At 35.7% G+C, this 24,890-nt stretch overlaps 1 protein-coding gene and 1 pseudogene across 1 annotated transcript; both read right to left on the reverse strand.

Annotated features, from left to right (window-relative positions):
• Window positions 1–23,198, reverse strand: part of LOC132270171 (DNA mismatch repair protein MSH5-like) — a 61,778-nt pseudogene extending 38,580 nt beyond the window's left edge.
• LOC132278863 (uncharacterized) lies at window positions 6,964–7,573 on the reverse strand. The gene is made up of 2 exons (XM_059781092.1): window positions 7,214–7,573; window positions 6,964–7,118 (listed from the first exon to the last, which is right to left on the reverse strand). Exons 1-2 carry the CDS (start codon window positions 7,524–7,526, stop codon window positions 7,090–7,092), a joined length of 342 nt encoding a protein of 113 aa, XP_059637075.1. The 5' UTR covers window positions 7,527–7,573; the 3' UTR covers window positions 6,964–7,089.
• Window positions 23,199–24,890: the final 1,692 nt, after the last annotated feature.

The raw sequence follows: 24,890 nt of genomic DNA on the forward strand, positions 1-24,890 counted from the left end.
TGCCGTGAATTCGGAATTTGAGCCATGATAGGTTAAAAATGAATTTAAACAGGTTGTGATAGGCCTATTTTTAGGGGAGGTCATGTCGAATTTTTTTTTGTTTAAAAAGTATTAGTTTTGGGATCGTTACAATTGCACATATTATGGAACTCAAACTCCAAAACTTCTCTTTTTGATAATCCTGAAGATATATTACTTAAGATACACATTATGTTTGTATCTTACCAGCAAGTAGTGCACAGTGCAGCCCTGCAATATATAAATTGAAGCATGTTAAGATAATTTGCAGTGGCATCCCCTACCAACACAAATAAATTATATACTCACCGTAGCTAAGAAGTGTATGTCCAGGAACAAGCCTGCAAGACATTATAAAACAAGCTATGTTTATCAGTACCAACTTCAAAGGGAGTCTAAATTCCCCCGAAGATAAATTGTTAGCTGAGATATGATAGCCTAGAATCGTGGGATGTGAGTTACATATTAGCCGAAATGAAATCCTAGAATCATGGAATTTGACTTATACTGCATATGTCTAGGCATAGAGTCTGCAGTGATTTTACTTAATTTCCTTTCTTATAATAGTAATATGTGCACTTTTAGTATATCAATACTAGAGCTGTAAATGAGTGCTTAATTTTCATTCAAGCATTTACATATTTTTCTTGCATTTCTTCTATCTTGTAGTTCTTCTTAACTAATAAACACCCATTTTTTATAGAGATGATATAATTTGTCTACTAACACATTCATAAAGCCGCATCTTAGGATAAACATGCCATTCAACCAGTTTCACCCAGGACTTCCTATTTGACCCAAAAGTGAAACAACCAGATGGTTCTAACCACCGACCTGAATGCAAAATATAACAGCAAGTACATATAACACAGAATGCAATAGATTCCTCCATTAGTAGTCTGATACAATAGGTAAGAATTAATTACCTGTATAGAAATACAATATCTTCAATATCTGTACAGTTGTTATCAGGTCTTCGCACGCTCATGGTGTAATAGTTGATTTTATCTGACTGAAATCAATCAATATATATAATTCACCTTTATGTCATGCGTAATAGAGGAAAGTTTTCAATAAGTAGGCAGCAGATATGTACCAGCTTATACCTCTGGTAAGTAACTATCATTAAATAACTCCGTCAAGTGAGTGCAAACTAAAACCTGCAGATAAGTAGAGCATATCTCATCACAAGTCGAATTCTAGATTATGCAGTAAATCTAAGATTACAAAGTTTCAGCTGGCAGGTCCCCAAGATATGTCATTTCTTGTATGACATGCTGTTTCTCAACAAATAGAAAAAAATTTGTACATTTAAATAAATTTAAGGCTCACTGATGTCTAAATTATTGTTAGAAACTTTGTGGGTAGATGGTGCACCAGAAAAATATTAGCAAACCAACCATGGGTTTGACAGAGCTAATTTTTTCACAAAAAACTCTCCATTATCATTATAATGTGGTCTGATACGAGTTTAACACACAAAAAGTATCCATCACTGCAAAATGGCGGATCAAATCATTAAGGTTCTGGTAGTTTAGTAGATTAGAATGGAACCAAAACTCAAGGATTTCTTCAATGGTCTGATGTTTATATGTTTCTGTAACTTGCAACTCTAAGGCATTTTCTCAAACGTGATGAGAAGGGTGACCACAAGAAACACACACTCCTATCAGATAGATTAACATATGAAAATTCACTCAAATAAATGCATGGAGAGGTCAGAAATTATGTGGTTCATAAAATTAGAGTTGGATGTTTAAAATGGAATTTACTACTGTTATACATGATTATCAATTACATTTAGGTTAGGAAAGTTTCACGAGACAAAAAGAATGTAAACTATGAATTTTGAAGCTGAGTTGGGCACTTGAAAACTGGAAAGCATGTCAAAAAAAGATAAAAGAAAAGAGAAAAGGGACTATAATATGTGAGAGTTTAGGGGGATACTGGATGACTAGGAGAGAGACAAACTCTGAGTTAGGACGTATTAGAAAAAATCAATGACACAGCTCCAATGTGTAGAAACTAGAAAGTAGGATGGAACTAACAGAGAGGATCTGATCATGTACAATGAAAACCCACAATAGCACCAGTGCCGACTGATGAGCACAAAAATTCAAGTAGAATGCTCAAAAAGGACAAGAACAGTGTGAGACCAAACATCCGATCTAGCAATAAGAACAGCAAGAAAATTAAACATAGGGCAATCAAAGTATAATTTACATGATTAGCAGCATGCCCATACCCGTGGAACTAATAAACTTTTCCAACCCCAACTCTCAAATTTATAAATACAAGATAGATTCCTAACAAAACAAAATGTCCTCCAACAAAATTAACGCTACTAAATTTCAGGCAATTACGGTAAAACTTGGAAAGTTGTGATCATAACACAAGGGGGTTTCTCAAAGTAAATTCAATTATCTTCTTTGCTAAATTAAAAGAAACTTAAATAGCTCAGCAAACTCATTATCAGATAGTGAATTAACACAAAGTAAACCTGGATGTGCAATGTTAACATACATTTTTTTGCAATTTCGTAGTAAGCAGTGGTTGAGAACATCAAACCTTTGGAGGTTCACAGCATGTAACGAAATGTGTTGGGAAACGTGCAAATTTTTAAAACTTTTTGAGGGATTTGCAATCATAGATCTTGATTCATTACATGGAGACAAGTTTTATGCAAAGATAAATAAAAGATGATGCATAATTCAATAAACAGATTGAATACTTACATCAAAGGTCTGAGTAAACCTTTTGAACTTTCCTCTAAAGTGAATGTTCTCACTTATTGTAGATCTCTTTAGCAAGATCCTTTCTTCTTCTTTTTGATTATTATCTTCCCTTTAGGAATCACCAATATGCCTTGATGAATGACCTTGGAATCTAGGCTGGTGGTAGCCTCCTTTAGAAGAGAAACAAAACCCTAAAATCTAGAGAGATAAAGTGTATTCCTTTTACTTGTTCTCCAAGTCACACCTAAAATATACATGAACTCATGTATATATAGGCAAAATAAAAATAAGAATAAGGAAACAATAAATCATTCTCCATCTCTAATTCAACTTTCTCAATCCTAACATGACTCCAATATCAACTTGGGCTATTGGTGAGAATCCTCTTGGGCTTACTATTTTCTTGGCTCTTATAAATTAATAATTGGTCCGGTCCATTAAACCATGGACCCAATTCAATTAATTCATAAATTAATTTCTACTCCACTAAAAGAAATTAATTGCACTCCAATTAAATAGTAAATAATCTCTAAGTCAATGTTGCACTTTGACCCCTCTATGCTTAATTATTTATCGGATAATTAAAGCCGTCAATCCGACAACATAATTAATATAATTATTTTGTTACCTTTGATTATTTCCGGTTCGATCACAATAAAATATTTATTTGACAAAAAATAATAATAATTTATTAAATAAATATATATATAAAACATTTGTCTAAAACATACGAAGGCCTTCGAATTTAATTTGTGATCAACCATAATCAAAACAAAATAAATACAAATAGCACTGATGCAAATATTGAGAATATAGACCTCTAATTATTAATTACATAACTACCCAAAGTGTCGATCTAAGGATCCCGAGGTATCCGCCGAACAAATCAAAGTAATTATTAATTAATAAAAGAGTCTATACTTCTCTCATGCTTGAGAGTCAAAAACCATGACTGTGATAGAGAGTAATTGCATACGACAGCTCTCGCAATATATCTCAATCTATCGTAGACCCGGTTTAAGTCTTAACTAATTAAATGTCCATCCATAATTACCGACTTTAAACCATTTATGATTACTAATTTATATCATAGTATTAATTGCCATTACATACATATATAAATATATTTTGTAATCAAGCGGACACCATCAATTCCATAAAGAATCGAAAAATAATACATTCCATTCACCAATTGTATAATGCTTTAATAATAATATCCAGACAAGAAACCATGACTTTTACAATCCAAAATTAGAATTTGCTATGCTAGGGCACACATATCCTAACAGCTCCCACTTGCACTTATAGCCAATTCAAATCACATCTAACTCCCATGTTCTCCATATGACGATCAAACATCTTGATCGGTAAAGCCTTTGTGAATGGATCAGCAAGGTTATGTTCCGATGCAATCTTGGCCACAAGTATATCTCCTCGCTTTACTATATCACGAACCACATGATGTTTCCTCTGAATGTGTCTTGTTCCTTTATGAAATTTTGGGTCCTTGGTTTGGGCTATAGCTGCACTATTATCACAATGAAGCGTCATAGGCTGATTTATATGCTCCACAACCTCCAGTTCAATTAGAAAGTTTCTCAACCAAACAGCTTCTTTTGCTGCCTCAGAGGCTGCAATGTATTCTGCTTCCATGGTTGAGTCAGCAGTACAACCCTGCTTGACACTCTTCCAACTAACTGCCCTTCCATTGAACTTAAACACATATCCAGATGTAGATCTCCTGGCATCTGGATCTGATTGAAAATCAGAATCCGTATATCCGACTGGAACCAGATCATCACCTCCATAAATGAGCATTAGATTCTTAGTTCTTCTAAGGTATTTTAAGATATTCTTCACAGCTGACCAATGATCAAGTCCAGAATTGGACTGATATCTACTGACAATCCCTACCGAGTAGCAGATGTCCGGTCTGGTACAGACCATAGCATACATGAGACTACCAACTGCCGAAGCGTATGGTACCCGCCTCATTTGCTCAATTTCCTTATCAGTCTTGGGAGACTGGTCATTAGAAAGAGCCAACCCATGTCTAAATGGCAAAAACCCTTTCTTAGAGTTTTCCATTCCAAACCTGATCAGAACTTTGTCAATGTAAGACTCTTGAGACAAGCCTATTTTCTTTTTAACCCGATCTCGCATAAGCTTGATCCCAAGAATATAGCTTGCTTCTCCAAGATCTTTCATCTCAAATTTATTGAACAACCACCTTTTGACTGATGACAATGCTTCTACATCATTACCAATGAGCAAGATGTCATCAACATATAAAACGAGAATCATGATGACATTACCCTGTTTTTTCTTGTAAACGCAAAGTTCAAACACGTTTTGTTCAAAGCCAAATAATTTGACTGCCTGATCAAAACAAATGTTCCATGTGCGTGAAGCTTGCTTAAGTCCATAAATAGACCTATTCAACTTACATACACAGTCCTCATGACCTTTAACCACGAAACCATCTGGTTGCCTCATGTAGATGTCTTGTTCAAGATGGCCATTTAAAAATGCCGTCTTAACATCCATCTGCCATATCTCATAGTCATAATAAGCACTAATGGCCAAAAGAATGCGAATAGATTTAAGCATTGCAACTGATGAGAATGTATCCTCATAATCAATACCTTCACGTTGAGTGAAGCCTTTGGCAACCAGTCTAGCTTTGAATGTCTCAACATTCCCATCCATTCCTCTCTTTCGTTTGTAGATCCACTTACAACCAATGGGCTGAACCCCACTAGGAAGTTCTACAACATCCCAGACTTTGTTAGAATACATCGATTCCAACTCTGATTTCATGGCATCTTTCCAATGATTCGCATCTATATCGGTCAACCCTTCCGTATAGCTTACTGGGTCCGACTCATGCTTATCGGGGACGGCCTCATAGACCTCACCCAAAAGTGTGAGTTTTTTGGGTTGGATGATAGTCCTCCCACTACGCCGAAGGACCGGTGCAGGAATCGATGTACTAGATGATGGTAATTCAACATGGACTTCTTGTGTCTCATCATTCTCAGTATTTATATTAGGTGTGTCCACTGGGGGTATCTCTGACGTGCCAACCATCTCCTCTAACACTATCTGGCTACTAGGTTTGTGATTCATAATATAATCCTCCTCCAGGTAAACAGCATGAGTGCTGACAATAACCTTATTGTCCCTGGGATCATAAAATAATCCACCTCTAGTGCCCTTAGGATAGCCAATAAATAAGCATGCATCTGATCTTGCTTCCAACTTATCTGCCTGTTTCTTTCGCACGTGTGCTGGACACCCCCATATATGCATGTGATTTAAACTAGGTTTACGTCCAAACCACAGCTCATATGGCGTTCCTGAAACAGACTTGGATGGAACACAGTTCAAAATATACATCGCTGATTCTAAGGCTAATCCCCAAAATGATAGAGGTAATGTAGCAAAACTCATCATAGATCTAACCATGTTAAGTAAAGTTCTGTTTCTCCTTTCTGCCACTCCATTCTGTTGAAGGCAGTCAGGTGCGGATAACTGGCGCACAATACCCTCATTGACCATATGATCCTTGAACTCCCCCAAGAGGTATTCACCTCCTCGATCAGATCGAAGTGTTTTGATAAGTTTACCTAATTTACGCTCCACTTCCGCCTGAAACTCACGGAATTTTCCATAAGCTTCTGACTTGTGTCGCATTAGGTAAATATATCCAAAACGTGAATAATCATCAATGAAAATGATGAAGTACTCAAACCCTCCTCTCGCTTGGGTGTTCATGGGACCACACACGTCTGTGTGCACCAACTCTAATTGTTCTTTGGCTCTATCTCCTTTGGCTGAGTAAGCCCTTCGAGTCATCTTTCCTTCAATACAGGATTCACAAGTTGGCATAGGCTCCTCTGCCTCACAAGGTAATAAACCTTCTTTAACCAACCTTTGAATCCTATTTTGATTGATGTAACCCAATCATAGATGCCAATGATACAATGAGTTTGGAGAAACTGCTTTTCTTTTAACATTCAATCTAGATGAAGTTGCATTTAATTCATAATTTTGCATTTGATATGAGTTAGGAGTTAAAACATATAGATTATCTTTCAATGCACCAGAAGTTATAACACAACCATTTAATTTAATTAAAACATTTTTTCCAAAAGTAAAAATATAATTTTTGCAAACCAACGAAGAAACTGAAATTAAATTGTGCCTAACATTTGGCGCATAAAGACAATCTTCTAAAATAAGACTCCTCCCACTATCAAACTGCATATGAACCACTCCCACTGCTTTAGCTTCCACCTTGGCATTAGATCCCATATGCAAGTATATCTCTCCTTCATTGAGGCTTCTGGACTCCTGGAATCCCTGCAATGAATTGCAAACATGATTAGTGGCTCCAGAATCTATGCACCAGGAATCTATAGATTCAACCACATTACATGCCTCAACAATGAATATACCTTTTCCTTTGCCTTGTGTGCGAAGTATTGGGCAGTTAGGTTTCCAGTGACCCGGTTGACCGCAATGGAAGCAGTTTCCTTCGCCTTCAACCCGCACTTTCTTCTTTCCCTTATCCTTTTGGATTACTTTGTTTGGCACAACCACAGTTTTGGCACCATCCTTCTTCTTTTTCTTGCCCCTCCTCTTGGGCCTAGAAGTGGATGGTCCAGCAGACTGAGTGTAGTTGATAGATGCACCCTTGCTTTTGTTTATCCCTTCAAAGGTTACCAACTCATTCAATAGTTCAGCGAGTGTGTACTCAAGCTTATTCATATAATAATTAACCCTAAAAGAGTTAAATGAGTCTGGCAATGAAGCGATAATCATGTCAACCTGAAGTTCACCCTCCAAGTTGCATCCAAGGATCTCCAGTTCATTTAAAAAATCAATCATTTTTAAAGCATGTTCCCGAACTGAAGTACCTTGGACCATCTTAATGGTCATCAAATTTGTCATAGCATTTTGGCGTGCGCTCTTACCAATTTGCCCAAACATTTCCTTAAGGTTAAGCATGATGTCTGCAGAAGTGAGATATTGAAGATGTTGACTTTGGAGTACATTCGAGAGTGAAGCAAGAATGTAGCACCTAGTCATCTCATCTGCTTTATTCCATTTCTTAAATACTTCATGCTCCTCAGGAGGATCCTCAGGCAAAGGTGGAGAAGGTCTAGGAGTAGTAAGCACATAATTCAACCCTTCATATGTGAGTACAATATCTAGTTGCCTTTTCCAATCGATATAATTAGGTCCAGTTAATCGATTTTCTTTTAGTATGTTTGCAAGTGGACTGAATGGACTAGTCATGATAAATCTGAAAATAAAAGCATTCATACAATAAATAAAGTGAATAATAATCATGCAAGTATAAAACAATTAATTAATTGTGGGTCCCTTAACCACATTGCATGAAAAATCGGACAATCAATATGCCAATAACTTATCCGGTTGGCGGAATTCATTATTGCTTATTGACGAGAATAACTCATTATTTCCATATCTCTTTAGACAATGCCTTATCTAAATATGAAATAATTCCCGATTAGATTTAGTCTTTCTAAAATCACCTAGTATAGACCACTCCGTTGGGGAGCTAATACTATTGATTTTAGATTGAGTGTATAACATAATTAATGCTCCAACGGAAAAACAAATATTAAATATATTGCCATTAATAGCTTAGACTCTTTAAATCATGCGTAGGGCCTTATTTTTAAAGATCTAACTATAATGGTTATTTAATAAATATATTTTCGTGAGACAACCATTCTTGTAATTTAGACTCTTTAAATCATGCGTGGAGCCTTATTTTTAAAGATCTAATCATAATGGTTATAATTATGAAGGCCATGGGGTAATGTATAAAAAATCCCCGCTCCCACTCAATTTTTAATAATATAAAACTAGAGTTTTTAATTCATGATTTAATGCTTGCAAAACGCCTTGATTTTAATCCAATTAAATTTAGAAAATATATGGATTTTAAATGATTCACTAATCTTTAATTTGAGGCAAAAAATAATTTTTAAAAATAATTTTTCTGTTTCCCAATAAATGCCCTCAAATTAATTAGCAATCTAATCCAATTTATCTTCATAATTTAATTAATATAAATCAAGCCATTTAATTAAAAATCATGGATCCAATGCATGAACAATTATAACAACTATTAAATTATTCCATGCATCAAATAATAGACAGAAGCAATATAAATGGCCAATGGATTCAGCTTTTAACATTTAAAAACTATTCTTGCTGTACGGGAATCCTTCAACTGTCTGTAAACACCCATAGGAAGCTTGTACGCGTCAGGAGAAGCAAAACGCCGCTTGGAACGAGCCCGGAGGACCCCACACGCGCTGGCACGCGCCTAGGGCAAGCTGCACGTGCTCCCACGCGCCCCCACGCGCCGGCACGTGCTTGGGGCACGCGGAATGCACCCTCACGCGCTCCCACGCGCCTGGGGCGCGTGGGACGTGCCTCCACGCGCCTTCACGCGCGTGGAGGTCAAGCTACCTTGGCTGGCGCGTGCAATGCACGCGCTAGCATGTGCACTCTCCTGGCGCGTGTGGAACTCGCGCCAGGCTCACCATCTTGACGCCACACCTGATCCGGGCCACCTCCGACGCCCCTTTTCGCCGCCGGCGAAGCTCCGGCCACCGGAAAAACGCCAAAAAAATTCCAAAAAATCCAGAAAAATCCCAGAAAATTAAATTAAGCCTCAAAAAATTCCCGAAAAATTCGAAAAAATTCCAGAAAATTACTGAAGCATAATTTAACCCTTTCGGACCCTCTTGAAGCTTCATAGCATCCTTTGATGAATATTACATGGCTTTAATAAATACTTACAATTTGAAATACAATGGAAAAAATTAAATTACATCATTGAATTTTCAAACGGCTAAAACAAAGCCTTAATTACATTCATCCAAAAATAAAATTACATTCTATATACCTATAAGCTTCATCCATGTCCCAAACACACATCATCATCCATTCACAATTATACATACATCAACATGTATTAATATATATCAACATAATAAATCATACATCAACATATATCAATAATTTTATATATGTATATATAATTTGGATCCATGAATATGATTTTTATAAACACATGTTCTCTAGTAATAAATCAAACCATGTGCTCTGATACCACTGTTAGGAAACGTGCAAATTTTTAAAACTTTTTGAGGGATTTGCAATCATAGATCTTGATTCATTACATGGAGACAAGTTTTATGCAAAGATAAATAAAAGATGATGCATAATTCAATAAACAGATTGAATACTTACATCAAAGGTCTGAGTAAACCTTTTGAACTTTCCTCTAAAGTGAATGTTCTCACTTATTGTAGATCCATTTAGCAAGATCATTTCTCCTTCTTTTTGATTATTATCTTCCCTTTAGGAATCACCAATATGCCTTGATAAATGACCTTGGAATCTAGGCTGGTGGTAGCCTCCTTTAGAAGAGAAACAAAACCCTAAAATCTAGAGAGAGAAAGTGTATTCCTTTTACTTGTTCTTCAAGTCACACCTAAAATATACATGAACTCATGTATATATAGGCAAAATAAAAATAAGAATAAGGAAACAATAAATCATTCTCCATCTCTAATTCAACTTTCTCAATCCTAACATGACTCCAATATCAACTTGGGCTATTGGTGAGAATCCTCCTGGGCTTACTATTTTCTTGGCTCTTATAAATTAATAATTGGTCCGGTCCATTAAACCATGGACCCAATTCAATTAATTCATAAATTAATTTCTGCTCCACTAAAAGAAATTAATTGCACTCCAATTAAATAGTAAATAATCTCTAAGTCAATGTCGCACTTTGACCCCTCTATGCTTAATTATTTATCGGATAATTAAAGCCGTCAATTCGACAACATAATTAATATAATTATTTTGTTACCTTTGATTAATTCCGGTTCGATCACAATAAAATATTTATTTGACAAAAAATAATAATAATTTATTAAATAAATATATATATAAAACATTTGTCTAAAACATATGAAGGCCTTCGAATTTAATTTGTGATCAACCATAATCAAAACAAAATAAATACAAATAGCACTGATGCAAATATTGAGAATATAGACCTCTAATTATTAATTACATAACTACCCAAAGTGTCGATCTAAGGATCCCGAGGTATCCGCCGAACAAATCAAAGTAATTATTAATTAATAAAAGAGTCTATACTTCTCTCATGCTTGAGAGTCAAAAGCCATGACTGTGATAGAGAGCAATTGCATACGACAGCTCTCGCAATATATCTCAATCTATCGTGGACCCGGTTTAAGTCTTAACTAATTAAATGTCCATCCATAATTACCGACTTTAAACCATTTATGATTACTAATTTATATCATAGTATTAATTGCCATTACATACATATATAAATATATTTTGTAATCAAGCGGACACCATCAATTTCATAAAGAATCGAAAAATAATACATTTCATTCACCAATTGTATAATGCTTTAATAATAATATTCAGACAAGAAACCATGACTTTTACAATCCAAAATTAGAATTTGCTATGTTAGGGCACACATATCCTAACAAAATGATCTATAGTTCCACCAAGGAGACCGATGTCATCTGAAACAAATATGAAGAGACAGTCATCAAATGAGCAATCGTTTTATTATTACAAGGATTGCATGTCAGCAAGTGACAAAAGGTTTAAAATTGCTGGAAAACTAACCTTCCGTTAGAGTGCCTTTACCAAATTCATCCAACAAGCATAAAGACTCTGAAGTTGCATGCCTGTGAATATATTCAGCAGATATAATAAAACGTAAAAGTTTCTAGTTAAAATATATTTATTCAAAGAAAAGCATCCTTGCATTGAGAAACGAGGAATTCTGCTACTCTGGCACCCCAAATTTCATATCCATAATGGTGGTGTTAGGTCAATGGCACTTATGGTGGTGTTGGTCAGGGTTGAAGATATAATTTAAGCTTCAACCAAGGGCAAATGCGTAATCTTTTACGTCAAGAGTATAAAGGTAACTTGACACTTCAATGTACTCGTCAAAGAGGATGCCAAGGGTGCATAACTGGAAGGGCCAGGCCGTTGTTTTAGGAACCCAGGCCTGAGCCCGCCTGGCTTTGACCATTCAACGGGCCGGGCCAGAAGGCATTTTAAGAATCCCAGGTCAGCCATGGGCTCTGGGATGGCGGGCTGCAGGCTTGGAACAGGCCGAGCTGCATGTTTAGAGCGGGCATTTTTTTTCCTCCAAAGAGAACGGGCCGGCTACTTGACTTATATATATATTATAAATACAATGATTTGTAATTGTAATTATGTCAGTAACATAAGTTTGAAAAGTTCAAACTTGATCCACCTGTTAGCAGGTTAACATAAGTTCGGGCCGGGCTTGATTTAGAAAAATATATATTGAACTTCATGAAATGACAAGTATAATTATTTGCATGGAATGATAAAAAAATTAAACTCGTAATACTCGAAGTAAAGTAATAAGTATGACAATTTGCAGCATGTGCAACAGATATCCGCTGCGTCACATGACCTTGCACAGTGCATGAGTCATAAGTGACGATTCTCATGACTCGATGGATTCGATTATTTTTCTATTAATGAAGCATTCAGTTTATTAACTTGTTTTTGTTGGGGGCACACTTAAGCAAATAACAATAACAACTAACAAGAAGAAAATCAATCACAAATCACAACATAAGATATACGTGGTTCACCCTAACTTTTGGTTACATCCATAAATGAGGAGATTCCACTATAGTCATGTTAAGATATTACAATAGTAAATAATTTCTAATATTGGACTGTGTATATAAACTCTTATACTAGAGTTCTTCTCTGTGTACTCCTGCTCCAAGGTATTGAGATTGATACTTGAGCCATACACTGTGTACCACTTCACGAGACTCTCTCTCACCATCAGTACTCTCTCTACCACTCTAGTATTCTCCCTCTACCTATCAACTCCCTCATAAGGTTGCCCTCCACTCTTAGGCTACATGTATCTGCCCTCCACGGGCTACATGTATCTCCATTCACTCTCAATAACACCCAATTCCTTGGTGGACAAGGGTTATAATTTCTTAGCAACCAATACTTGCCTTACAAAAAAATTCCTTAAGAGGCCAAGACTTGGCCTTACAAGAAATTTTCACGTAAACTATGACTCACAAACAGAAACCGAATTTATAAGAATTTGAGACAGAATTCCTAACAGTTTTTCCTCCTATAATATGTTATTGATTCTATTTTCGATACTGTGACAAAAAAAGGGTAGAATGCATATATGATTCTTAATTACACATGCTTGATTATTTGATATATTTGCCTAACCTTGATTGATATAATGTTTTGTTGATTAATACATTTTTTAGGCATACAACAAGGGGGAGAATGGGTATTTTATGTTTATTATGTTCATCTTTATGCTTGGTTTATGATTCTCTCTCAAATTGATAAGATGCACTAGGTATAGTTTCATCTTTGTTTTGCAGCTTATCAATAATCGAGTTCAAGAAGCAAAGACAAGAAAATTTTAGTCTTTTTATTTTTTATTTATAATGTTATGTTCAATTTTTGTTTGTGAAATTGCAAAAGAGAGATTGATAGGTTAATAAGACTCGTGTTGGCATATTTCATGAATTAAAACTAGAGTTTATGATTTTATTTTATTTTAGTTTAATTACCTCTTGGTCATAGTTGAAGATGGAATTCAAGCTTCACCAAGGGGAAATGTGTAATCTTTTACACCTAGGGTATAAAGGTAAATTGATACTTAAATGCACTCCCCAAAATTAGGGTTCACACATTCATCCAATAAGGTTTTTGAGATTTCATGTTTTGATTTGTGAAATCCTATTTGATATGCATATAAAGTATTTTTGGAAACTACATTTTCTGAAAAAAAAATTCAAGTGCAAGCATGCTTGGTTTATCACTCTGAAAACAATTCTTAAGAACTCATAAAACAGAAAACAGTTTTCAAATAAACTATAACTGAGTTTTCTGGAAAATGAAACAAGCCGAGTTTTTGTACAACTGTCTGAAAATCAGATAACTGTTCTCTGAGTGACAAACCAAGCACGCCCTATAGTTTTGAGAGTTTTTGAGAAAAGCAGAATGCATTCATATTTTCCTTTCTAGCATTTATCAATTGCATTAGAATTGATGAGTGTGATAGGAGAGCGTTGATTACATAATTGTTGCAGAACTGAATTGAGAAGTTCAACACCAACACTAGTCAATCATACCAGATTGTGTTGGATGACTAGTCATTGGGAATCAAATCACTTGTTGGAGAAACGGATCGCTGGAGGAGTGGATTGTGTGTGGAGACTTGAGTATAGAGTTTGGTGGATCAATCTGTGTCAAAATTTACCAAAGGCTCCTAGGGTTTGGGAACTGTTAACCTAGTGTAAAAAATTTCTCAAAGTGGATTTAATTTCCCTGATTAGGTCCCATGGTTTTTCTCCGCTTGACTTTTCCTCATAAAAAATCTTGGTGTTCATTATTTATGCTTTTTACTAATCTGACTTATTATTGCATAATTGATTGATATAGTGGTAGTCATAATGGACTGCTTTAATTTTGATATTTAAAAAGTAGTCAAAATTGGTTAAGACAACCAACGAGACCTAATCAAACACCAACCCACCGCACCCCCCGGTGCCCCTTTTCTAGGTCTAGATCACGGACCTTGCACAACTCTATATCAGATCCTAGGGTTTTGGTCCCTAACCCAACATATGGAATAATATGGACTTAAGAGACCCCTAGCTAAAAGAAGAGTGAGGACACTTACTAAAAAGACAAAACACGAATAATACAAGAAGCAAACGATGAATAATATATTCATCATTAGTGAGTTACAAGAAAAGAAACTCCTTGCATGCATACCTTAGCATTATTCCTACTTGCTGTAGATCAATCATGAATGTTGATTGTTCTGCAGTCATAAGCTTGCTTCCCATTGCACAAAATATCCTATTATTTTAAATTTGAATTAGAATGGTCATTTTTATAGTAAAATATGCGAGTGACGTCCCAGAAACATAGTGATTGGAAAAAACTGAGGACATAAAGATCAAACCTGTCAGTCAAACCCACAATAGCAGCATCCGCTGGTACAAAACTTCCAATGTGGGAAAGGAAAACAATCAAAGCTACCTGAAAAAATATAACTTCTGAGCCCAAATTTATGGTCAAGCGTCATATCAGTGTCCACAAATTAATTGCAAGCGCCAGCACAAGTAATGATATCTAAATAGAGTAATTTCGAAAGAAAATGAAGTGAAAGATGGGTATCAGTGCCCAACATGGCATCCAATGCATATGCATGTAGGTGTTCTGACAGAAAAGAAAAGGCCAAAATACCGAGTATATAAAGCCCAAATTATATTGATCGCCAAGAATAGCTATGCAGAACTCCAATCACTTTTATACTGTTCAAGTTTTTAGAAAAACGCCAAGTTATTGTGGTCATTAACGCACATTGAGAAATATAAAGAGAATAGATATTTCAGTTTATTAAGGAATTCATTCAGTAAAATTATTCCATATACACACAATATCATACAAATTATCTTCAAAAAATTTACACAAATAGGAATTGCTGAAAGACAAAATATAAAGGAATTTGTTCAGCAAAATTATTGCACATACACCGAATATAAATACACTTTGTCTTCAAGAAATTGACACAGATAGGAATTGCTAAAAGACCAAATGTCAAGGAATTCATTCAACAAAATTATTGCATATACAAAGAATATAACTACAAAGTATCTCCAAATAATTGACACATAGGAATTTCTAAGTGTTCATTGTATATGACTATAAAGAGAATTGATTAGTTAAATGATAGAACACATTTCTGGACTCCAAATTGGAGGCTTATATGAATACCATAGCCTAGACACATGCATAGAGAGGCACAATACATACATAATTCATAAACCCACCATGAATTACTAAAAGGGGGTGTGGAGAGAGAGAGAGACAGTTCTGGAAAGGGTATAAATATAACTACTGACCTGCTTTATGTAGATACTTTTCCCTGAATAATTAGGGCTGGTAATGATATTAATCCTTCCTGAAGACACATGGTTTTGTAAATTTAACGAAAATAACCAATATGCTAGGATGAGCCAAAGCCAATACCCTAAGAAATGTGAAAACCCTAAATACCATCATCACGAATCTTTGTATCGTTGGGGATGTATGTGTCTACTGTCATTTCCTGCAAAACATGTCTAGTAACAGGATGAACCACTTGTTAGAACTTTATTGGTGGATATCCTTTTCTTCATGTGATTTGTTGCAATAGGATTCAGTATGTCAACATATCTTAATTGCAACATTTCTAACCTTCCATTCCGTATGTCAAACAAGTTTTCAGTGGTCAAAGTTGGCCTCACAAAATTGTTCTGACGAGCAACCAATGCCAACGACAAAAAGCTAAGCAATAACATGAAGAGACTGAAGTGAGAAAAATATACTGAAAATCAAACAATAAACAGAGATTTAAGGAAAGAGCATGCAAAAAAAATAGCCAGTAATTGAAATTAATTTTACCAATCAAGTTCAGCTGTAAAATTCACAGCCTTGATAAGATGTATTGAGAACAAAAGAATATGTGACACTAAGTCCCTGGTAATTGCCCTCTCCATGTCTTCAAAAAGAATTTAAGGAAGAAAGGAAGAGCATTAAATTATGTTACTAAAAAATAAACATTATTGAATCGCCACTCTTGTAAGTTTTAACTAAAAGGTGGGCTAAGTTGACATCTAGGAAGTATGGACACCTCTCCTGGAGTGTCGGGGCAGTATTGGACACTTGTCGGACACGGCTAAAAGCGTCATGCAATTAAAAAATTTTATTTTTTGGTTGCAAACAACATGGGCAAGAGAAAGACATGTTTTGGACACTTTCAAGATACGGCGGGTGGTTTTGAAATTATTTCTTTTTTAGAAGTATGTGATTCGATGCAATTTAAAATATATTATATGTTAATTACAAAAAAAAAAAAAAAAAATTTGTAAAACAAAAATAACAAATGTAGAACTCTAACTTCCAAATTAGTAATGCCATTCATGATTAGAAAAATAAAATAACCAAAAATTATTATGTTTATATATAATAATATATTATATATTATTTTTTTATGTATCTACTTGATCATGTCTTATTCTTTCAAGATTTGTAATATAATCGTGTCCGTATCGCGTTATACCCGCATCCAATGTCCGTATCCATGCTTTCTAGTTTAAGATTGTCAATAATTTGGTAGTCAGAACAATCAAATTGAACAGGCACATGGCAAAGTAAAGTGGGTGTAATACTTACCGTAAGTTGAATTATAGACCAGTTTATTTGCCTTGTACATGACACTTAAAATCTCATTTGTATCTTTTTGATAAATTCAATACATAATTCCAAGCAATTTATGAATTCTCACTGGGAATTAAACATGGTAAAAAATCTATTAAAATCACACACCTAGAATTTTATGATATATATCCCTAAGAAGGCTGTCCAATTCTCGTGTTTGAGGTCCGATAGAAGAATTTTTTTGTGTCTGCATCCTCATATGATAACTACATTTGATGGCGCATTTCTAGTGTTAATTGCATAATTTAAATGATACAATCGAAGTCAGTAATTGACTTACTACATATTCAAAATCTGGAAGTTTCTTACGAGTAGTTTCATCAAGCTTTTCTTCAAAAATGCACGTCAAGTATCCTACAAACAAAGTGATAGCAATGATATTTGTGCGAAAAAAGTGAGAGGAATGATTGCAGTAATGTTTAATTAACAAATTTCGTCCCAATAAAGATTGGAAATATATTTTTGCTAGGAAGTTGGGGTGTTTGGTGGGGGGATGGGGGAGAAAATATTATTCTTCTTGACAAAAGGAATGCAGATATGGTCATTTAAAAGTGAGATTTCACCAACGTTCCAAAAGGAAATATGTGAATTGATAGAAATGAGATATTAAGTAATCAAATGAGATTCATCTAGCTCATGTCGATTAAATAACCTTAATACCCAACAATATGTGAAATGGAAATCTTATCTAATTTCCATTTATTGTGTGCATAACAAACCGTTTATGCATCTATGATGTGTGTAGACACTGACATGCATATGTTTAGAAAGAGTAATATAGAACCCCAAATTCCCTTCCTCCACACCTATTCCCCAAGTATTTAGTAGTCAATAGGTCCAGAAAAAAAATATATATATTAATCCACATATAATATAATTAACAAATTTGTGTGCCTCTTGCCATGAAAAACATCTGTAGTATGATGGAGTTATAAAGTTCAATTTGATGTATGTATGTTTACTTGATGAAAATTTAAATTAGAACATTGTAAACTAAAAGCAATTAAATAGGATATCCTTTGAAGGAAGGAGACTTCTATTAGTGAGCTGAAGTTCTCCATTATTAGCACTATTTTTTGTTGGGTCCTAAGGAGAAATTGTAAATCTATGTAGGAGATAGTTGATTTTTTTGGACTCTTTGAGAGTGTTGTACAATATTGTATGAGTTGTCACACATGTAAAGTTGGTATTGTATGAGTTGTCATCTACTCCTCATTACCATAAATAGAATTACATGTATAAGGTTTACTATTTCTCCATCAACCTACTCCCATAACTTCTCCTATATAAACACCATTGTATTATTGTATTACTCATTCAATAACATATACGTTTTCATATAGTCTCTCTTTCAACATGGTATCAAAGCGAAAATCAATCCCTCTTAAAAAAAAAAAAAATAGTCTTATTCAGACTCTCCGATCTTGATTCCATCTCGGTTTTCTCCTGGCAATCTCTTCTTGGCGATCTCAGTTCTCGTCTCGGCGATCTCTCTCGGATCCCTCCTCGGCTCTCTTCTTGATAATTTCTCTCGGGTTCATCTCGGCTAGATCCTGGTTCTCTTATCTCGGTTCCCGCTCACTACTATATCTCATTTGTTTGGCAGCTCTTGTGATGGATACTGAGGAATCCCATCTTCTTGTCAATCACCAGCATCAAACTAAAAGGCTCGAACTGCCTTCAATGGTCTTGAGCGGTAGAGGTGTTCTTACAGGCTCGAGGAAAACTATCTTATGTTAAATCAACCAAACCTATCAGTGATGAAAAGATTATTGATGCTTGGGAGATAGAAGATGCTCAAATTATGACTTAGTTATGGAACAACTTGGAGCCTGAGATCTTCAACAACATGTCATTCGTAGAATCTGCCAAAGATATCTGGGAAAATCTCAGGGACATGTATTTTCAGAAAAGAATATTTCTAATATTTATTAGTTGTATAAGGATATTTTTAATCTCTAGCAAGGAGATCATTCTATTGGGGATTATTACTCAGAACTGAAGGGTATGTGGGAAGAATTGAATGTCTACCTGTAATATTTCCATTTTTCGTCATTTTCCATTTTTTTGGAATTTTTGTCGTTGCAAGGGCATTTTAGTCTTTTCTCGTTTTGTGTACTGGACACCGTGGGGTGTGCCGGTTATGTCCTAGAGATGGTTAGGGTATTTCATTGAGTTCAGGACTTTTTGAAATGTAAGGGTTGCCATTTTGACATTTTTCAGTTTTTCGGGCTGGACAAGCCCGTGTGGGACCCGCTACCAGAATTATTGCGTTCGGGAATTTTAGCTAGGTCCATTTGCATCTCATACATTTTAATTGATGTATTTTATATGAGTTATATATAGTTTGTGTATAAATATATAATTGTGTGGTGCAAAAGAAGAATGAAAATAAAATTAAAAAGAACAGAAAAATCTTTTTAAAAGTGGTGGGACCCACCACTACCATTTTAATGGCCTAGAGACCACTTTGGTCTTATTCTCTCTCTTTCCCCGGCTGTGCATCTCTCTCCCTCTTTCCTTGTTTTTTTTTTTTCTTTTCTTCTAAATTTCAAGTCTTGATTTCTCCTTCATCATTTGGAATTTTTGGGTGCTGTTTGTGACAAATTGAAGAGCTCGGCGAGATCTTCAAGTGGGTGTAAGCAATTTCAGTTTTGGTGCACTCTAGCGAATTCGAATTTTTGGCTCACTTTGGGGATTTTTGCATCTAAGTGAGGTAGGGGTCTCTAATTCACATATTCTTAGGCTTTTGTGAGTTAATTTCTAAAAAAAATTGTGTTTTAGCATGTTTAAATTGTGAAATTCCATGTAAATCTTACTTACTTGCTATATGAAAAGGTGTGGCTATGTTTTATGTGATATATGATAATGAAAGCCTGCTTAATTGATGAATTTTCATGCCTATGGTGTAAATTGCTATGTTTATGTGATAATAAAACAAGAATTATTGTCACGCCCCTAGATTGTAGTCCGGATTGTGAACACAACACACAAACAATCACAATTTCAAAATCAAGAATATCCTTATAACCTATCTCAACCACACTTCCACCTATCTATTTTCCTTTACAAAATAAGACTGAAAATAAATAGATAAGATGCAAATATTACAACTTTGAAATTTTAAAGTCTGAAAGAACATTTATTACATGCCAGAAATATTCTAAAGAAATATAATACAAAACATAGACTATTATGCGGAATATAACACAACAACACCAGCCCCGACTCTGTCTATAGCTAAGGAGGAACACTCTCCACACCATCCATGCTATAACCTGAAAAGATGTGAATAAAATAGGAATGAGCAACCATGGCTCAGCAGGAATTACTTAAAGCGCACTCCTTAATACCTTCGTGAATCCAAACAAAAAATAGATAAAAGAAAATGGGATCATATAAACTCGGGAAAAAAATGATGTCATGTAGGATAATAAAATAAAGTGCTATGCAATGCGAATGCTAATGCTAATGCCACTGACACTTCTCACTATCCCAAAATCCCATTTTCATCACGAAAAGTTAATGTAATCCGCCCAGGGTTGCTCCCCAGTACCATGAGAAGAGAGTTGGTCATCTATCCCTGATACAAGGCCACTCTTTGTGATTATTTTGGGGCTCTAGTGACACAACTACACGTAGAGTCACTCCCTACGTCTCCTCTAGATTCCCATTAACTGCACAGACAAGGCAACTTCTTGTCCGATTTTAAAATCTTTGATTCAATTCCCTTTTCAAAACTCAAGGATACAAGGCACCTCCCTGCTATCCAGTTTTCAAAACCGTTTAATGAAACATTTTCACTTTCCTTTTGATTCCAACGTCATCCCCATGCTCATATGACATGCATGTACATTTGTATAACATTATGTACGGATAATGGAATAAATATAAAAATCTCAACTCATATACAATATCATGGTATTGCATTTTAATCCACACACAAGCATGGTAAATTAACAGGCTAATTAATCCATGCTTGTATAACATAAGAAGCATGCTTTCTCACTCACATTTACTATATAACAACATAAACAGTGCTTAATAACATTTAGAAAATCAAGTACAAAACTTCCTATTTCAAGAAATATCACAACAACGAATATTTTAATTTTCAAGTAGCAGGCTATGTTTAAAAGGTCATAACTTTTTCCACAGTTGGATTCTAAGGCTAAAATTGCTATCATTGGAAATCTTGTTTTGAGCTAGTCAATTTAGACTCAAAAATCGCTCAATTTGGATTTAAAATGAGGAAGTTATGGTCAGTTGAAGTTTAGGTAGCTGTGTAGGAAATTCTGCAGATTAAAGCGCGAACCTAGCAGCCTATGTTTACAGGGTCATAACTTTTTCCGCAGTTCGAATCTAAGGCTGAAATTGGAATCGTTGGAAAGCTTGTTTCGAGCTAGTTAATTTAGACTCAAAAATCACTCAATTTGGACTTAAAATGAGGACGTTATGATCCTTTGAAGTTTAGGTCGCTGTGATTCCAGAATTGTGAAAAACAAGTAGCAGCCTATGTTTTAAGCACAAAACACATAGAATTGATTCCTTGAAGGTAAAGGGTGTGAGAGTTAAGTAATCATACCTCAAAAAAGCTTGAAACCCTTTCAAGAACAATTTAAAACAACCCAAATGATGAATCGAGGCTACCTAAGTTTGCAAAACTTGAAGAACACCTCTTGAAACACTAACACAACTTCTTCTTTTGAAAACTCTTTTGAAAACCCACCAGTGAGGAAATGGCTACAACCCTTATATCACAAGAACCCTCTCCCTTTCTAGATCATTTGTTATTCACAAGATCACCTCAAATTCTCAACTCAAGTACCTCAATTTTTCATGTAAAAGAATTGACTATGGAGGAAAAGAAAAGTGTCGATGGAAATTAAGCAAGTTAGAGAAACAAAATGAGTTCTGCTAAAACTAAATACACATTTGCATGCAATAATATTGTTATACATGCCAAACAAGGACAAGTGTAATACACAAGTGTCACTCCCTCCTTTGGTCAAAATGGTGACCGCACACAAGGACTAAAAAGCCCTTCCACTTTATACCAAATCCCCTCCATACCATTTGCATGGAAAAAGTCCACATTACCCTTTATAAAATGACCAAATGCCAAATATGCCATTTCAAATAATAAAAGTCAACTTTGCACCTTTATGAAATACTAATTGACTAATATGCCATTTGCATAATAAAGTCTATAATACTTCTTAACACATAATGATATTTAATTAATTTAACACACATTTGCAAAATAATCATATTTCCGACAATAATAATAAAAATAAAATAAAATGCATGAATGCTTCCATGTACGAAAAATGATAAAAATGCAAAAATACAAGTCCTCACAGTCTCCCCAACATATAAGGATGTCGTCCCCGAAATCAAGTCGTACATGGGGAAAAAAATAAACTCGTACGCAGAACGAACATCCTATTCCCGTTCCCACGTAGCCTCCTCAACACCGTGATGTCGCCACTAAACCTTCACAAGAGTCACCGTTTTACCCCTTAACACTTTGTCCCAAGTGTCAAGAATCTGAACGGGTCCCTCCTTGTAAGAAACATCCTCATTAATGTCAACATCAACCTAGCTCAATACATGTGATGGATCTGGTTCATACTTTCATAGCATCAAAACATTAAACTCATTATGGACCCTGTCCATCTGTGGTGGCAATGCCAATATGTAAGCAACCTCGCCCACTCGATCCAAAATCTCAAATGGCCCAATGAAACGAGGTGACAACTTGCCACTTTTTCTAAACCGTAGCAATCCTTTTCGTGGAGAAACCTTGAGAAACACGTGGTCTCCCACCTCAAAGGATAATGGCCGTCTCCATCTATCTGCGTAACTTTTCTGTTGCCTCTGAGCAGTCAACAACCGCTGTCGAATCAACTTAATCTTTTCAATGGTTTCCAAGACAATGTTTGGCCCTAAGGTGGCTGTCTCACCCACCTCAGTCCAACAAACAGGAGAATGACAAGGCCTACCATACAATGCTTTAAAAGGAGCCATCTCAATGCTCGACTAATAGCTATTGTTGTAGGCAAACTCAACAAGAGGTAAGTGGTCCTCCCAACTACCACCAAAATTAAGTACACAGGCCTGAAGCATATCTTCCAAGATCTGGATAGTACGCTCCGATTGGCTGTTCGTCCGTGGATGGAATGCTATACTAGAAATGCAACAGTGAACCAAACAATGCATGAAGCCCTTTCCAGAACTTCGACGTGAACTTGACATCCCTGTCCGAAACAATGGACAATGGAACCCCATGCAATCTGACGATCTCTGTAACATATAATTTGCCAAGTGCCTCAGCAGAATCTGTCACCTTAACAGGCAAAAAGTGAGCGGTCTTAGTCAATCTATCAATAATGACCCAAACAGACTCATTACCTCTCTGTAACCTCGGAAGTCCTGTCACAAAATCCATAGCAATACACTCCCATTTCCACTGTGCTACTAGCAATGGCTGCAATAAACCAGTAGGTCTCTGATGCTCTGCCTTTACCTGCTGACAGGTAAGACATCTAGCAACAAACTGTGCTACATCTGCCTTCATCCCATTCCACCAATACTGGCGTCTCAAATTATGATACATTTTAGTACCACCTAGATGCACGGTAAAACAAGAAGTGTGATACTCCCGTAACACATCCTCCCGACAAACTGTAGGAACCACAAGCAAACCTCTAAACCTGTGACGACCTTAGTTTTTAGGCCAGCGCGTCCTGTGATGAATCGAAGAATGACCCGATAACGTATCCGAACGTGGAAGTGAATACAGAAAATAATACTCTAAGAAGTCAAAGTGACCTTCCATGAGGTCGTGAAACTCAATGAGAACTGATGCGGAAGCAGCAGATCGAAAATATGACGAATAAGCCCCCAGGGGCAAAAATGGTCTTTTTACATGGAAATGACGTCCCTAGAATGTATATCATTCCCAAAACACATCCGTGGCTTCCCATGAAGTCATGGAACTCAAAAGAAAGTAGCGGAAGCGAATTACAAGAAAATCGGACAAAAATAGCCTCAAGGGCAAAATGGTCATTTCTGAAAAATTATAAAATCGGGTGCTACCGAGCACACCATTGGAAAGACAACGAAAAACTAATCAAGATGGACCGTTGGAAAGACAGCGAAAAATTAGTCAAGTTCAAAAAAAATTTCACTCGATTTGGAGTCCGGACGAGGGAGAAACGAGTGTTTGAAGTTGAGACGTCGCGGCGGCCCGATGAAGGCCTTGGTGCACACGGCGCTGATCGGTTGATCAACTATACATCAACCTTCACAATAGCACGAATCATTGTAAAATAGGGCTATTGGTCGGGTAAGTCGAACCACTGGGACTGCGCTAGTCTAATATAACCTAAATGTCTAGAATCATTCTTAGAATGACGAAGGGTTTATAGAGGTTTTGTTGGATGTCACTTAAGCTAGGAAATTAAAAGTGGATAAAACAATAAATTGCAAGAATTCAAGGGAGTGAAGTACAAGTAAAGAAGGCTAGGGAAATGAATCCACCTCCATCCCTATACACATGCTAGGTTAAGATTCATTTAAGGGAAAAACAACATGATCAACAACCTAAACTAAAATGTAGCTTAGAACATGCTTACTAAGTCAAGGATTATCAAGCCCTAATTTAAATGGTGAATGCACATAAAGCTAAGAATCAAGTATAGACCATCAAAGGGAAAC

The sequence above is a fragment of the Cornus florida genome, unplaced genomic scaffold (genome assembly GCF_030987335.1).
Source record: "Cornus florida cultivar Cherokee Brave unplaced genomic scaffold, ASM3098733v1 CherokeeBrave_3.0.0_Hap2_Chr01, whole genome shotgun sequence".
In the NCBI taxonomy this organism is placed as follows: domain Eukaryota; kingdom Viridiplantae; phylum Streptophyta; class Magnoliopsida; order Cornales; family Cornaceae; genus Cornus; species Cornus florida.

Excerpts from the sequence above, each read along its gene's own strand:
- LOC132278863 (XM_059781092.1), bottom strand. The coding sequence starts at position 7,526 with ATGAATAAGCTTGAGTACACACTCGCTGAACTATTGAATGAGTTGGTA. Across the intron at positions 7,119-7,213 it reads CACACAAGGCAAAGGAAAAG|GGATTCCAGGAGTCCAGAAG; the intron begins GTATATTCATTG and ends AATTCATTGCAG.